At 41.4% G+C, this 18,272-nt stretch overlaps 1 protein-coding gene across 1 annotated transcript in view; it reads right to left on the bottom strand.

The window, feature by feature from the left end:
• Window positions 1-18,272, bottom strand: part of LOC135092856 (ionotropic receptor 21a-like) — a 158,385-nt gene that overhangs the window by 19,876 nt on the left and 120,237 nt on the right. The window contains exons 6-7 of the mRNA XM_063991603.1: window positions 15,861-16,008; window positions 1,006-1,163 (exon numbers count right to left, since the gene is read on the bottom strand). Of these exons, the coding sequence (XP_063847673.1) occupies window positions 1,006-1,163; window positions 15,861-16,008 (306 nt within the window). The remainder of the gene's footprint in view (window positions 1-1,005; window positions 1,164-15,860; window positions 16,009-18,272) is intronic.

Below are 18,272 nucleotides of genomic sequence, written 5' to 3'. Positions count from 1 at the left end.
ATATATATATATATATATATATATATATATATATATATATATATATATATATATATATATATATATATATATATATATATATATATATATATATATATATATATATAACATTTTCTAATTTTGTATATTACAAGTATACCGTGCTATACGCAGTGTTGTCACATTTTCCAAAAGGCCTTGCCTGGTGGCAACCTCGACAGCAATGTGCAACATAAACATTGACCAGTGGCTGTTGGGATGTATTTCATTGTGTGTCTGTCTGTGTATTCTTTGTTTGAAATATGATACTTATATCATAAACCACATCATAACACAATTATTATAGTTTAAGAAACGTGATAAAAATTAATTTAAAAATGCGAGTAAATTTTTAGCGTAGCCTAACTGAATGTCAGTAAGTATTCAGTTATTAGATTCTAAACAGACATTTTATCTGTATTTTAATGAATCATAAAATATGATAATCATGTAACACAAAATAGGAATATGGTTTGAAAAAAAAATCTCGTGTTCAAAAGCTGAACCTTACACTTCGTCATCTCACTTTCTGATAAACAAGTCTTGAGTTAAGAAGAAAAAAAAGATCAATAACATTACTTTATATATATATATATATATATATATATATATATATATATATATATATATATATATATATATATATATATATATATATTTCTTTTTTATTATATTTTTTTATTTATTTATTTATTTTTGTTAATGATTAAAAGCCGAAAACTTGACATTAATGAATGGAAGAGTGAGGTTCGGAGCAGTTTCGACAGGACAGATATATAATCATTAAAACACGAACAAAACATACCACAACAGCAGTCTTAATTTACAGTAGCAAGAGATAAATTATGATGTAGGGAGCGGTTTATGTAAGATGCTGAACAAAACTTATTGGACAGTGTGACATTTGGTATAGCTGGCTGTACTCCAGTTCATCATCATCAAATAAAGAAAAATCACTTTTCTTAAAATTACAATAATGATGGCTACCTGCTGTCCGTATGATGACGTATAGTGTTGATACTTGTGTCGTCCTCCCAAATCCGAGATGAAAAGGTTAGCAATGCCTATGTCCCCCTCTCCTCTTTCAAACACGCCCACCAAGCCCGTCCAAGATCCGTTCGCCAGTTCATATCCCCACAGAATACCTGAACGGCCATACTCAAGGAATAAATATATCTGAATTCAAGAACTCATTACATACCAAAAAGTTACATATCCTATCATCAATTTTACTTTACAGAAAACATAACTTTCGTAACTAAGAATATATATATATATATATATATATATATATATATATATATATATATATATATATATATATATATATATATATATATATATATATATATATATATATATATATATATTACTGCACAACCGCCGGTAAGATTCAGACCTCCCTAGCTGCCTTTGACACTACTTACTGTCTGTCAGGCACTCATCAGGATTTATTGACTCACCTTACTGTTCAACTTAACACTCACTCACGTGGGTCCTGTGACATGGGATCTTGCGAGTTATATGGAGCTCGTCCTGGAGGCAGGGGCAAACAAAAAGACAGAGGGAGCTGAACTCACATGGTTTATTCTCCTTACAAAGTCACGGCACAGTTCCTAGTTCACTGACGTCACAGTCACTCGCACAGGAAACCAGCAGACTAGCTACCACGTTCTCAGATGGGTACAGGGAACAACACTGCCCTCACAGGTACAGACAGGAGCAAGGGCAGCACGCATCTTCTCGAGATTGAATCCTGGCGGAAACTACCCGCGGGCCGGCGTCCCCAGGCCCAGCACCGCGATCCACGCTAACCTCGAAAAATTTCGCAAATGTGGGCCTCACACACCCACACATAACCCCCACACATTCAAACACGCACATACACACACACAATAATACTACAGGCCTTATTTACTTGATAAATGCATGATAGTACACATATATTGCTTACAATAATATTGGCTCTCTCTTGCCACTTGTAACATTTACAATAATATTCTTGTCACTTATATAACATTGCCACCCTCTTTGGATGTGACGATCCCTCACACACACATTAGCTAAGCATAAATATATAAACGAACACGTTACACATTATACATGACACATTATCTGCCTCCTCTTGGAGGTAACACCCTCACAGCAGCGCGTCGTCCTGGTTCCGTGGCGTGACTCCTTCACATGGTGGCGGCGATGGCGGCGGTAATCGGCTGGCTTCCACTCGCGTTTGCTACACTTGTGTCTCTTCCCTCGTTCATTGAGCATCTTCGTTTGCGATGGTCTGCCTCACCGGAGGCCATCACTGCTCGTGGCCCACGCACCTAGCCACATCGTTGCTTTCGGTGGTCTGCTTCACCGGTGGCCACCACCAATCGTGGCCCAAACAGTTGGCCGCACCGCTGCTTTCTGTGGCTTGCCTGTGTTCTGGACCGCCCGTGGCTCACTCTGTTAGCTACACCGCTGCCGCTTGTGGCCCCGCTTGCCACACTCCCAGCAGGCTCCTCCAAGCCCTTCGCGGCTCCTATTCCTCTTCTGGCCTGCCTTGCCGCTCCCCCTATTCCTGGGTTGGCTGTGAGGATGCAGGGCGTCAGCTTCCCCTGCGTCACGGGGCGGGGCCCGGCTGCTGTCCACATGGCGGCCTCCCTCTCGTAGGCTCGGGTCCGCCCCTGCTCCACGCCGCTGCTGGCTGTTCTCTCAACAAACGTCAGGTGGCCCAGGCCCTTCGCTGCTTGATCCTGCAGAGCAGCAATGAAGGCCCAGGCTCGCTACTCCGTCCTCCTCCTCTCATCGTCCGCCGGCATCCACTGCTGGGCCTGCGCCTCCTCCGAGGCACCCTCACCGCTGCCTGTACCCATAGGTAGGTAAGGTAGGAATAGGTAGGATTTTTGTTCATGTACAGTAGGAAACTTCCATTGCGGAATCTTACATTGTTTTGCATCTGTTGAGATGTTGCTTCCTAGCACAGACTGATCACGAGGTGCTGTTGTTATGTCTACGTCCGCTGGCTGTTTCCGGCGGCACTTTCCCGAGGGAGTTAGCAGCGGGCTAGGGGTGCGGCAGGAACAATGCTACTAAGCAAGTCTGCTGATGTATCTCCGTTGAACTCAGTGGTGTGAGTGTGTGCACGAACTCTAAACAAACTCTAAAACTAGGTGAAGTGATGCCACTGTTTAACAAAACACAGTGAGGTATTGCTAGTCTCTCCAGTAATCCCAGAACTAACACTACCACGTTATTATAACCTCCCGTAACGAGTGAACTCTTCTGTTGTGAGTGTAAATAAACTATATATATATATATATATATATATATATATATATATATATATATATATATATATATATATATATATATATATATATATATATATATATATATATATTGATTCAAGCTCTATTTCAAGCCTACTCATATCATGTTACATTAAATCAAATGTTCTTGCCTCTGGCGTGACAAACAGCCGAGTAGGGGAACATAAATGGTGTTGCTATTTGGGATAAACCTGTATACGAAAACTGTGCCTAAAAAGAAGAAAAAAAAAAACGTTAAAAACGTGGGTTAGTGAAAAACACTAAACATTGTCGAAATGAGTGAGTGAAAGAAGCATTAGAGAAAGTGAGGAGTGAGCTGGTGGTAGAAAACCATGAGCAGCACTGTTTCGCTGTCGCTAGTACAACGTATAAAAAAAAAAATGGTCTTGTTTACCGCTCGAGGCTCCCATTCATACCACTCTCGCCTGACAAGATTAACCCTTATAAACTCTCAAGTGCTTCTTTACCTCCGCCCCACCGCTCATGGCACTCCACAGCCACACATACGGTGCCACACCCATCCCAACCTACAAACTCAGTTTTGTATGAAGTAATATACTGCAAGAGGATTGCGGTTCCTGCCTACAAGAGGTGAGGACCTGGGAAGCTGTACATATCTTTGCGGATAACAAGCTGTCCTGCCTTCTCCGCCTCGCCCCGCGGTGCGGCCTTAACTCCTGGCGCCCGGAATGTCTCGCCCCTCGGTGCATCCAGCTTCGTCCCGTGTCAAGCCCTCGCCTCCTTGCTTCATTTTACCTTGTCAACTCCTATACAGTTTTGCTTACCATGTTATTGTCATATCATTGCCAGCTTATAGAAAACTCATAAGACTCATTATGAGGAAATGGTGAACTGACTGGCTACGACCGGTTGACGGGGCCTCAATCAGTCACTGATAATTTCCTCAACTCTGAGTCACCGCGACACTGAAGTCGCTTATACTCAATCTAGTATAAATATTAATTTTATATGATTATTTCAGCAACTGTTGATTCTTCCTGCGGCCTACTGCTAGATCTGTGACAGCACTTGCCCAGGCGATCAAGCTGTCCTGGGTAACTCAGCATCCCTGACATAGCATGCATAAAGAAGCACAAAGGAACACCGTAAAACTACTCCTAGAGTAACTCAACACCAGTATAATATATATAACATATATAATATGCATTAGCTGACACTTCAATAGACACTTTACTTAATAACATCACTTGTTTTTACCCTTGTGGCCCTGGTGGTGAATTATTTAATTATTTTACACTTTACTGAGTAAAGAAATATTTTGTGTAAAATATTTTTCTTTGAAAAATTACAACTTTTGATTTTTTTTAGTAAAACTCATTTTCACTTCATAAAAAAAATAAATAAATAAATAAAAAAAAAAAATATATATATATATATATATATATATATATATATATATATATACGAGCATATATATATATATATATATATATATATATATATATATATATATATATATATATATATATATATATATATATATATACATATATAAAATTTCATGCAATGAACATTTTTACTAATTATTCATAATAACTATGTACTCTTGCTTTTTTACTCTATTAGTGTTGTAATTTTCTTTGAAAACTCTTTGAATTTTTCTTCTAGACTTCAAAGAAAATTATATTAATACAACACCATAATTTTTACTTATTATGTGTAATTCTTAGGCTACTTATCCAGAGACATAAGATAATGAGCTTTTAGAGCAGAGTGATGTGGAGGATGAGTCTAGCGAGAGTGATGACCAGCATCAACTAGGGAGTGGCACTCAACACCGCCCACTTCCTAAGGAAACCAAGTCTAAATCACCTACTAACATCATGTCTACCTCCCATGGTACTGGTCCTGGACGACAATTCACACAAGGTGCAACGAGAGTTCCTCTTAAATTACTCTCCACCACCATTGATGTAGTCCCATTTTCGGGATCAGATTCAGGGTACTCATCCCGAAAACTCATTGTTAGGTGCGAGGATGTCACGTCTTACGCTTTTATCACCGAGCCGGATGATAAAATCTTTTCTCAAGTCAAAATTTCAACTTGGCTCTCTGGTCCATTATTTAATGGACTCAAGTACGTTCACGGTGCCAACAGAGAACCAGGATTATGACATGTTTAAAAATCACTTCCTGGAAATCTTTGCCGATTTTGCCAAAACTCATGTGGTCCAGGCAATAAAAGCAGACTGTGAGCGCCTGGCTCAGTCCGCTTTCGCAAAAGGAGGGCTCGAGGCCCTCCTTTTGCTCTTTACTAGTCAAGTAGCTACAGATATTGTAAAAATTCAAAGGTATAATGGATCCATTAATCAAGATACCCTCAGTGACAAGGATCATGAACAATTTTTTTAGAGATTATTACCTACATGCTTGTTTTAAGGGGTAGGGAACGCAAGGGTCTGCTTTTCCTAGAATATAAGTGTGGTGAAACTCTCCATGAGTTTTACAAAAACTAAAAACCAAACTAGATGAAAGCACGACAAATTCTCGTTATACTGCGTCTACCGTCGACGCCACTCAACCAACATCTCCCAGACAAAATCTAGAAGTGGAGTCATGCCGCTGCGGTCAGAGACAACACAGTAATGCTGGCGGGTGATTATTGCAATAAACCTGGACACACAACAAGTAGATGCTTTCCCAAACAGAAGAACAAAAAAAAAAAAAAAAAAAAAACTTAGGAAAGCACCACAACCCAGTGTCAATCCTCAGCACTCGGCTTCTGGTTCAGTTCCAGCTTCAAAGCCAAGGGGTGATGTCGCTGTTCGTCCTAAGAAGATCCCAGTGGCTGACCGAATAGCTAACAGTAACACTCAGCTAACAGCTAACACTCAGGGAAATGTTACCACATCATCTGGTGCAACTGCTAAATACTGCCGCGTGCAAAATACTAGCACCCATTCTACTAATGAGTGTAACGCGGTGGAAAATTTGCGACAAAGGGTGCAAACATAACAGAGGACTAAGTAGCGCTTTTGGCGGTACCCACTCCTGGTAAGCCACACGAGCCGTCTGGACATAGCCAGGAAACAAAACCACATGTGAGGATTGCTAAGCGAAATTGTACACAAAAAAATAAAGGAAATGTTAAACCAAGGGACTATTCAGAATTCCCAGTCGCCTTGGAACACCTCTCTCTTTTTGACACCCAAAAAGGATGGCACTTATCGACTTGTAATTGATTTTAGACTGGTAGGATGATCGTTATCCTCTTCCTGTCCTGAAGGATCTTCTTATGTCTTTAGGATGAGGAAACAGTGTTTTCAGTAGCCTAGACGTGGCTACTGGCAGGTATCACTGGCACCTGAATCCAGAGAAATAACTGCATTCAGAACACCTAAAAGATATTTTGAAAGCTAACACATGCCTTTCGGATTAAAATCTGCGCCAATTACCCTCCAGAGGATAATGAACACCTTATTCGCGTCCATGATTGGTGAAAATATTTTATGCTTAACTAGACGACTTAGAATAACTATTGCTAAGGTTGAGAGAGGCTGGCCTCAAGGCAAAATTATCTAAGTGTGATTTCCTGCGTAAATCCGTCTCCTTTTTAGGGCATGTCGTTGATGCTGATGGTATTCCCAATTTGGATGGTAAAGTTAAAGCAGTTAAAACTTTCCGACCCCTAAAACTGTAGGTAATGCCCGATCCTTCTTAAGGTTTATGTGGCTACTACAGATCATATATCAAAGGTTTTGCCAGCATGGCGTCGCCTCTAACTACTTTGTTAAAAAAAATGACGTACATTTTCATTAGAATACTGCCCAGGAACAAAGTTTCCGTTGCCTTAAGTTTGTTCTCACCAACTCACCTGTTCTTGCCTTCCAGGATTATACAGCTCCATTTATTCTGTACATGGTTGCTAGTGCGTTGGGTCTTGGTGCAATATTGATGCAAACGGACGAAAGAGGTAAAAACAAAGTCATAGAATACGCGAGTAGACCATTAAATTCCGCTGAGTCTAATTACTCCGTGACTCCTCATGAAGCTTTCACTATCATTTGGGCCCTAAGATCATTCACATGTATAATATTTGGATATCCAATAACCGTGTATAATGATTATACAGCCGTCACTAAAGTTTTCGAGTGTAGAAAACTCTCGGGTAGACTCGCTCGTTGGGATGTAACTATCCAAGAATTTAGTCCAACTATTAACTACGTGCCAGGTTGAGCGGCTGATTCACTTTCTCGTAACGTACCTGTAGGGTCAGTAACACACCAGACACCACCTATCAAAAACTTCACAATATAGAAACTGGCAATTGCTCTACGCCAACATGATGCATGGGGTAAAATTATTCATCACCTTGAATCAGGGGATGAGGTCAGTCTTCCTGCATTAAAAAACCTATATCACTATTCTTAATCAACAAGGAAAGCCTCCTTTGCTGCTATTGGCAGGATAAGCGCTACCCAGTAACAAAAATGGTAATTCCGGAGGGATATTTCTTTTTTTTTTTTATGTAGGAAGGACACTGGCCAAGGGCAACAAAAATCCAATAAAAAAATGCCCACTGAAATGGTAGTCCCACAAAAGGGTCAAAGCAGTGTTCAAAAATTGATGAATGTGTCTTGAAACCTCCCTCTTGAAGGAATTCAAGTCATAGGAAGGTGGAAATACAGAAGCAGGCAGGGAGTTCCAGAGTTTACCAGAGAAAGAGATGAATGATTGAGAATACTGGTTAACTCTTGCGTTAGAGAGGTGGACAGAATAGGGGTGAGAGAAAGAAGAAAGTCTTGTGCAGCAAGGCCGCGGAAGAAGGGGAGGCATGCAGTTAGCAAGATCAGAAGAGCAGTTAGCATGAAAATAGCGGTAGAAGACAGCTAGATATGCAACATTGCGGCGGTGAGAGAGAGGCTGATTTGTACCTACCGTCTTACAGTTGGTACAAGATTCCTCTGTTGTCGGTCATCCAAGGAAGGATTGTACCCTAACTGCTGCAAGTGTATATCATTATTGGCCAACTATGCGTGTAGACATTGAAAAGCATGTTGAGCTGTGTGCTAAGTACGCACAGAATAAGGGAACGGTGCCGAAGCCTCCACCTATTCTTGAGTATCCTCCACCCACTAAGCCCTGCAATGTGGTGTGGATAGACCTTTTGTAACTACCTCTTAGCCATCAGGGTTCTAAGCATTTGCTAGTCTGCGTTGATCATTTTTCTCGCTGCGTCGTAGTAGCTTCCCTGAAAGAAAAAGACTGCAGCTGCCGTTGCTGACGCCCTTGTTAGCATGTTATTTCTGGTTTACTCAACACATCGAGTTTTACTAAATCATAACGGGACTGAGTTTCGCAACGCACTACTATCAGAAATACAACATAACTCACACACATATAACAACTCACCACCCTGTGGGCAATGGATTAGTATAGTAGAACGGTCAAATAGAAAAATCCTTGAAGAACTGCGACCGGTGGTAGGAAATTTGTTAGACACCTGGGAAGATTGGTGACATGTTGCCTCCTGTATAAATGGCAGCGTTTGTGAGTCAACGGGACATACTTCCCATTATATTGTGTATGGACAAGAGTTGAGGCTCCCTTATGATCTCGGCAAACCTCAATCTCCTGTGTATAATGCAGATGACTATGGAAAAGCTCATTTTCAATTTTTTTTTTTTCAGACATCCATAGGGAGGTGAAAACATGTCTTCAAGAATCAAAAACGGCCATGGCTGTGAAGCAACATATACATGCTTCTCCAGTAGAGTTACAGCCAGGTGATTCAGTAATGATCCAGATCCCAGGGAGGAGTTCGAAGTTATCTTCTAAATTTGAAGGCCTCTTCTGGTACTTAAACGCCTTTATGGTAATAAATTTGAAGTTTTTGACTCAGTGTCTAATGAGGTAGAAGTGGTGCATGATAACATACTTAAAGAGAAGGAGAACGTGAGCTTAGACGAAGCTACTTCCCTTGCGCAAGCTGCGTGACTCGATTCTCCTACACATACTCATGACTACAAAACCAAAAATGCTTAGATATTCCTTTTTCGCGTGTTTCAGAGTTGTTTGTCCTACTCCTTCTCTTTGATCTCAGGTCAGGGTTCAGTCTCAGGTCAGGGTTCCTAACGAACAGACGTGTTTAGTGAGCGCTATAGCTGGCCAGTGCAGACATGGCGCCTGGTGTTGCTGAGTCGTCTGGTTGTGTTAGTTCTCTTGTTCTCCAGGCCTTCGTTGCGAAGATCTCAGAGGTCGAGGCTGAGTTGCATCGAAGGATCTTGGAGGTGCAGGCTCTGTTTCGTGAGAGGATCTCAAACCTGAAGGCTAAGTTCTGTGAGAGGATCTTAGCACCTGTGACAGGGTCGTGCCCCATCGTCACCTTACTTAATAAGGCGATGGAGAATCACTGGTTGTGTACAGTGGCGCCAAGAAGCTGAATGTCCTCAAGGTGCCTTGCGTGGAGACGAGAAACCCCTTCAATGTGCTGGAGGAAGTGTCGGAGGAGGAGGTGGACGTCGCAAATTTTGCAAATTTCTTTGAGTTAGAGTCATCTGTCCATTATTCTTTACCTCGCTATTTACAGACTCATATTCATCCTTCCTTCATCATACCACTTGTCATAACGTTGATTTTAATGATTCCCTTGTACCGTCTCCTTAGACGGATTTCGATTTTGTATAAATTCCTTAAGGGCAGGGTCTCTCTACAGGAAACAGGCCATGACACCAGGCTATGACATAGATAGGTATATGTATCTAGACTTGTTTCTCGCGAGGACGCTCAAGGCAGGTGACCAGGCAGGTTCTTCATTGTCGCAGGCATGGTACTCACAGTCTGGTTCCTGCGGTCCTTTCTTGCCGCAGGCACGGCACTCAACGACGGGCTCCTGCGGTCTTTCCTTGCTGCAGACACGGCACTCACCGTCGTGATCCTGCGGTCCTTCCTTCCCACAGACACAAAGCTCACCGTTGGGCTACTGTGGTCCTTTCTTGCCGCAGACAGCGCTCACCGTCGGGCTCCTGTGGTCTTTCTTTGCCGTAGACACAGCACTCACTAACGGTCTCTTGGGGTTCCACCCCGGCACGGGCGTTGCTCTCGTCTGAGCTCCGCTGGCTCCGAGCCTGCACCGCCTGCAACTCGCTCTGGAGGGCGGAAATGCCGTCCTCCACCGTCTTCAGGATCTGCTGTTCCGTCTGCCGCAACTGCTGTACTCGCAGTGTTGTCTCCTGTGCCTGCTACACCTCCTGCTGTACCCGCTGTGCCGCCTGCTGTGCTATCTATGTCATCTGCTGTGAATGTTGTTCTGCTTGCTGTATCTTAAGCCCTTCCATCCGTTCTTCGTGCCGTGCCATCTGCTGTAACATCTTCTGTGCCCACTGCTGTGCCTTCGGTAGTGATAGCTGTACCGACAGCCGTGCCCGCTCTTCTTTTGACATCTGTATTAAGAGGGCCAGCAGATCTGGCTCTCTCCTGGGCGAGAGAAGCAGCCCCACCAACGCTTAGCAACACCATGCCCATCACCCATGCTGCTCACCAAGCCATCCACCATCTTTCCTCTGTCCGCGTTCTGTGCCCCTTGTGTCTTCTACCTCCTCTTTCTAGAACCAGCAAGAACCTGGACACTTTTTGTTTAGCACTTATTTTGGCCATCAGTCTGTTTTCATCGCACTCCTTCTTGCTACTTACTGTCTGTCAGGCACTCGTCAGGATTTATTGGCTGATCTCTTTTTTCAACTTACCACTCACTCACGTGGGTCCTGTGACCGGTGGTCTTGTGAAATAATTATAATTGGAGGCAGGGACGGACAGAAAGGCGGACGGAGCTGGACTCGCATGGTTTATTCTCCTGGCTGGCATATTACACAGTCACGGCACAGTTCCTAGTTCCTTAAGGGGAAGCGTTCTCGAGTTCATTCATGAATATGACATTTTTAATCCTCCCAGACTTAATTTTTTATCTAGGCCAATATTTTTTTACATAGTGTGCAGGCATGCATGATGATTCTCTCATAGCAATTTCATCAAAATACCTGCTTTAGTTTTGTAGAAAAAATAATTAGTATGTGGTGATTTTAGTCCCTTCAAAATTATGTAAATGGCGTAAAAAAACTACAGGAAGATTATTAATGTCCTTTTGCCCACTGATAGGAAACATGCATAAGGTTCATGCCCGGTTAAAGTTTAAACGTAGCGAGAAAAAAAAAATGGTGATGGTATTTTTTTTTTTTTTTTTCTACTCCGAAAATCGACTTTTGAAATTATGGCATATGTTTATTTGAGTGAAAGAAGATATGCCTCTACCGCCATTGAAAGATATGAGTGTCGTGAACATTTTGAGACCAAAATTATTAAAATCGCATAATTACCCACTGAGTTATTCTTACTTTTATGCTCCAGAAATTATTTATAAATAATTGCATTTTTTATCTTCTCAAGTGTACTACTTCTTAAAAATGGCAGAAATAATTACCAAATTCTATTTTCTACTTACATCTCCCTTTAGCACTTCATGGAAAGGCCGTAGTACAGGTTCAGGTCATTTAAATGTCATGCTTAGGTCACCTATATGACCCAAATGAAGGTGAGGTGCTCTTCGCAATATAGTTTTCATTACTCAGACTCCTGGTTTCCTGTTATTTAAATATTAGTGTATATAATACACTGCAAGTATATTATATGCTCACTAATTCATAAATAGCATATTACTTTAGGGTATCAGTGGAGCCAACCCACCTCATTGTTGCCAGGATGTCAGGCACCTCAGAAGCCCCCAGGCTTGTAGTCAGGGCCAGTTAGTTTGCGTGTTTCCATTGAAATGCACAACAGTGAACTTCCACTACTAACTTGGATGTTTCTATGTTGATCTTGGAAGCAAACTATGTCGGAAACTAGCAGCAGAAGGTGGAGTGACGGCAGCAGATGAGGCGAGAGGAGGAGGAGGAGAGGGAGAAACGGGACTCGGCCCGGGGCTAGCCCCGCTAGCAGCACCACCATTTTCCTCTCTTTTCAATAGCTTCTGGCGATTTAGATCGCTCAAAGCCTTCTTCTTTGCACTCACACGAGGCATTTGGATTATATATATATATATATATATATATATATATATATATATATATATATATATATATATATATATATATATATATATATATATATATATATATATATATATATATATATATATATATATATATATACGTATATATATTAACAACTCAAATAAGCGAATAAAACAGGGTAAAATAATCAGATAATACTACGTATTACTCTCTGCTATTCAACGCTTTCACTGGGTCTAGTAGCCAGCTGGTGGTGTCCTTGCTGCCACTATACACAGCCCAAGTTGTCGCACAGCAAAAAAAAAAAAAAGCTCATAATATATATATATATATATATATATATATATATATATATATATATATATATATATATATATATATATATATATATATATATATATATATATATATATATATATATATATATATATATATATATATATATATATATATATATATATATATATATATATATATATATATATTAACAACTCAAATAAGCGAATAAAACAGGGTAAAATAATCAGATAATACTACGTATTACTCTCTGCTATTCAACGCTTTCACTGGGTCTAGTAGCCAGCTGGTGGTGTCCTTGCTGCCACTACACACAGCCCAAGTTGTCGCACAGCAAAAAAAAAAAAAAGCTCATAAATTAGTCAAAATACGAGGAAAATAAACATTGGGTCAAATGAGGGCGTGGCAAAGAGCAGTGGGGCTTTAAATATCCCGGACATTTAAATTAGCTAGACATTAAAAGGGACACGTTACGCATCTGGCAAGCATATCACCAAGTGCGTCGTGGTGGCTGGTGTCCACACAAATATTTCCGCTTTTTTTTTTTTTTTCCAAATTCGAGAACGTTTCCCTTAACGTCACAGTCACTTGCACAATACACCAGCAGATTAGCTACCACGTCCTCAGACGGGTACAGGGTGCAACACTGCCCTCACAGGTGCAGAACAAGTCGTAGATAAGAGTAGGGGCAAAACGCGTCTCCTCGAGACGCCAAGCACCGCGACCCACGCCAACTCTCTCTCCAAATCTCGCTAACGGGAGCCTCACATGCACACACAGAACGCCTACTAATTGAAACACGCACATACTAGATACTAAATAACATACACAACTAGATAAATAACACACACATAGATAACCTAACATATAGATAACATACACATACTAGATAAATGCATGATAACACACATATATTGTTTACAATAATATACTTGTGAAGATTTTGTGTATGACTGGACCTGCACCAAAATTTGTAATACCGTGGATATCAGACAGTTTGGAAATATTAAAGCCACCTCCACCTCCCATTAACTGACCAGCTTCCTTGAATTCATCCACAGCCATCTGGACAAGCGAAACACCTCTCTAGCTGTTGCTTTTGTGGACTTCAAAAAAGCCTTTGATCTTGTTGATCACACTGTGTTCATCAGCAAGGCAATAAGTCTGGGTCTCCCTCCTAACCTGGTAGCGTGACTAGCCGACTTCCTCACAGGGAGGCGTCAGGCCGTTCGCTATCAGGGCTCTGTTTCTAATTTCCAACAGCTGACATGGGTCCCCCAGGGGACCAAGATGTGTCCGCTATGCTTCCTCCTCATTAACGACGCCCTCACTGACATCCCCCATCGCTGGAAGTATGTGGAAGACTGCACCGTGGGCGTCCCAGTTTCCAACAAGAACCCGGACTACTCGCCACTGCAAGCAATTCTGGAGCGACTGCAGACGTGGACGGAGGAGAGCAGGATGACCATCAACCACAGCAAACCTGTGGTGATGCATTTCTGTACCTCCTCTGTACCAGTGCCAACTCCCCAGCTCACAGTGGGCCCTCACCCCCTCCAGGTGGTCCGATGTGCCAAGCTTCTCGGAGTCACGGTGGACGACCAGCTGACCTGGAAGCAGCATGTCGCCAGCACCGTAAGATCCGCTACCTACAGGCTGTACATGCTGCGCAGACTCGGGTCGCTGGGGACTCCGACAGACGAGTTAAGGGGGGTGTACCTCACCTTCATCCTCCCCAAACTCATGTATGTCTCCCCAACGTGGTCCTCTTCCCTCACACACACTCAACAGCTACAGCTGGAGAGTGTGCAGAAAAGGGCGTGCAGGGTCATTCTTGGCCCTGCCTACACCACCTATGATGAAGCCCTGACCACCCTGAGTCTGTCCAGACTATCCACCAGGCACCGTGAGGCTCTGGAGAAGTTTGGAAAGGGACTGCTGCATCATCCACATCTCAGACACATGCTGCCGCCTGACGCTCCTCGCCCGGTCCGTGCCACCAGACACCTCAGCAAGATAACGCCCCTAAAGGCGCCGCGCACGGACCGTTACAGACTCAGCGCGATTCCCACCATGGTGCGAGCCATCAATCAATAGTATTTCCCTTCTAGATTAGACTTAGCTTTAGGATTAATGTTAAGTATTTCCCCATCCCCTCTGTAAATTTTCAGTTTGTTAACTGCCTGAATTATAAACCGTTTATTATTATTATTATTATTATTATTATTATTATATTGGCTCTCTCTGGCCACTTGTAACATTTACAAATAGAACCTGCTCACTATAACTAAAAAAAAGATATATATATATATATATATATATATATATATATATATATATATATATATATATATATATATATATATATATATATATATATATATATATATATATATATATATATATATATATATATATATATATATATATATATATATATATATATATATATATATATATATACAAATAAAACCTGCTCACTATAACTAAAAAAAGGATATATATATACATATATATATATATATATATATATATATATATATATATATATATATATATATATATATATATATATATATATATGTGAAAATGAAGGATGGTGCGCTCACGAGCCGGCACAACTGCACTCCGCTGCGTCGCTTCCAGGACATCACATACTAACCTAACCTAATCTAACCTTATCTGATCTGATATGACCTGCTCTAACCTGATCTGATCTAACCTAATTGATCCCAACTTAACCAGTCTACTGTAGATTTACCATTTTTTTCAGCCACGAGAAACATACATTGCTGTGTTCTTGAAGAAAAAAAAATCAAGACACAGCTTATTTTTTTTCCATTATTGTTTTTATTATTATTATTATTATTATTATTATTATTATTATTATTATTATTATTATTATTATTATTATTATCATTATTATTATTATTATTAATGAACTTATTTATTTTTGTATAATGTCCATATGAGAAATATCTGGTAAAGGTTGCATACCACTGACACGAGTCCTGCATACAAGCAAGACCATATTAAATCGCACACACACACACACACACACACACACACACACACACACACACACACAAACAAACAAACCACCCAACCAAACACACACACACACACACACACACACACACACACACACACACACACACACACACACACACACACACACACACAAAAAAAAAAACACCCAACCAACCATGTGGCGGCTCAATGTAATGCATAGAAAAGTTGAATATCTCAGCGACAGTTTCTACCATCCGGACGTTCCCTCCGTACCTGTCCAGCACGTTACCGTTTGCATCATATCGATATATGATCTCCGGGGGGAAGTGAAACGTTGCCACCTGAGAACATAATAACAGTGATGAAGTTAAGTATACAAGGGGGAAAGGGGTTATGTAAATAACTTTAGCCTACTAATTTAGTGATAACGACTTCATTTTTCAGGAAATATAACCCTTTTTTTTCTTTTTCAAGACGTTATTAGCACAATGAAGGGATCAGCTGTGAAATTAATGAACTTAATTAATTTAAACCAGCCTAATATAACAATATTTATTGCCTCCCTAAGATGGAAACGCTAATATTTTTCAATATTTACATGTAATGTCACCATGGTCCACGTCCACCCCTTAGTGTTTTGCTACCACAAGTCAATCTTCTGTGTAGGTAGGCCTATCACTGGCTCCTATCACCATTGTGCTAACCGCCACACCACCGCCTCTCTTTCCATCCCCCTCAAAGCATTATGAAGACTGGGACTATTAGTTGACCTTCATTCATCTCCCTTAAGGTGGACGGAAATGGGCCAAACTTAACAGAGAAATTGGCTAAGGCAAATTAAGTTTAAGTGGGGAACAATTTACAGTTGTGGCTCGGATTGTGACGGTGTTATTCCCCGTTTCAATAACGTTTTCAAAGATGAGTTGGGTAAAATCTGAAGCACCAAGGCTGCCATTCGTGTACATAAGGATGCTCAACCCAAGTTCTGCAAGGCTCGCCCGTTGTCCCATGCCTTGAGAGACCAAGTGGAGCAAGAGCTGGAACGACTGGTTGAGGATGGGGTGATTGAGGCGATGCAGTTCTCAATGGGCAGCACCTATAGTCCCGATAGTTTAAGGAAGATAAACCCATACGTAATTGTGGGGACTACAAGATGACTGAACAGCGTGTGTAGAGTGGACAGTTGCCCGATCCCTAAAATTGATTTATTTGCTAATTTGTCAGGAGGGAAGACCTTCTCAGAATTAGATCTCTCGCATGCTTATTCTTAACTGCCACTAGAGGAAGAATCAAAGAAATGTGTAGCAATAAATACACATAAGGGATTATTCATCTACAATCGTTTACTATATGGGGTTTCCTCAGCGCCTGGAATTTTCCTGAGAGTGATGGAAAATTTGCTTCAGGTTATGCCTCACTTGGTAGTTTATTTGGATCACATACTAGTGACAGGAAAATCTGAAACAGAACATCTAAATAACCTGACAGAAGTTTTGAGACGTATGGATGCGGCAGGGGTGAGGTTGAAATTAAAGAAATGTATTTTCCAAGCACCTGAGGTCACCTATTTAGGCCATAAAATTAATGCTGAGGGGCTGCACCCTTTTGAGGAGAAGGTTCGAGCTATTATAAAGGCGCCCACACCAAGGAACGTCACTGAATTGAAGGCATATTAAGCCCTTGTAAATTACTATGGCCGATATGTCCCTAATCTTTCTACAATATTCGTCCCATTGTACAGACTGTTACAGCAAGACGCCAAGTGGCAATGGGGGCCAGAAGAGGAGCAGGCACTTTTCCAATCTAAAAAGCTGTTGGCGAGCTCCAGAGTGTTGGCGCACTATGACGTCAGGAAGCCCCTCCTGCTCACATTTGACACGTCCCCACACGGTTTGGGAGCTGTTCTTGCACACCGCATGGAGTCGGGAGAGGAGAAACCGATTGCTTTTGCATGCCAAACCTTGAGTGCAGCTGAACGAAAGTACTCGTATGCTGAAGTACAGATAGAAGGTTTGGCCATAGTATTTGGTGTTAAAAAAAATTAATAACTATTTGTATGGGCGCCATTTCGAGATAATATCTGACCAACCACTTAAAAGCTTATTTGATGAAAATAGGCCAGTTCCTGTAATGGCTTCTAGTCGTATCCAGCGCTGGGCCTTAAACATTATCTGCGTATGAGTATACCATCACTGACAAACCAGGGAAGGAGACTGTACACGCGGATGCTTTGAGCCGCCTTCCTCTCCCAGAATGACCGAAGGTTACGCCTGTGCCAGAGGACGTGGTGTGTTTGTTGGAGCGACTAGATGCGGCCCCTGTCACAGCAAGGCATTTGAAGCAGTGGATGGACAGAGACCCCACAATGTCAACAGTCAGAGGTAGCATCCTTTACGGTTGGCCTGACAGAGTATTGGAGGAAGCACAGAAACCATATTTTAAAAGGGAAAAGGAGTTAAGTATTCAAAATGTAATAATTTTGTGGGGATCAAGAGTGGCAGTGCCTTCGGTAGTAAGGAAGAAAGTTTTAGCAGAACTACATGAAACTCATCCAGGGGTCTCGCGCATGAAAGGCATTGCACTTGGTTATGTGTGGTGTCCCAAT

The sequence above is a fragment of the Scylla paramamosain genome, chromosome 41, assembly GCF_035594125.1.
Source record: "Scylla paramamosain isolate STU-SP2022 chromosome 41, ASM3559412v1, whole genome shotgun sequence".
Lineage (NCBI taxonomy): Eukaryota > Metazoa > Arthropoda > Malacostraca > Decapoda > Portunidae > Scylla > Scylla paramamosain.
This window is presented reverse-complemented; position numbering and strand designations above follow the sequence as displayed.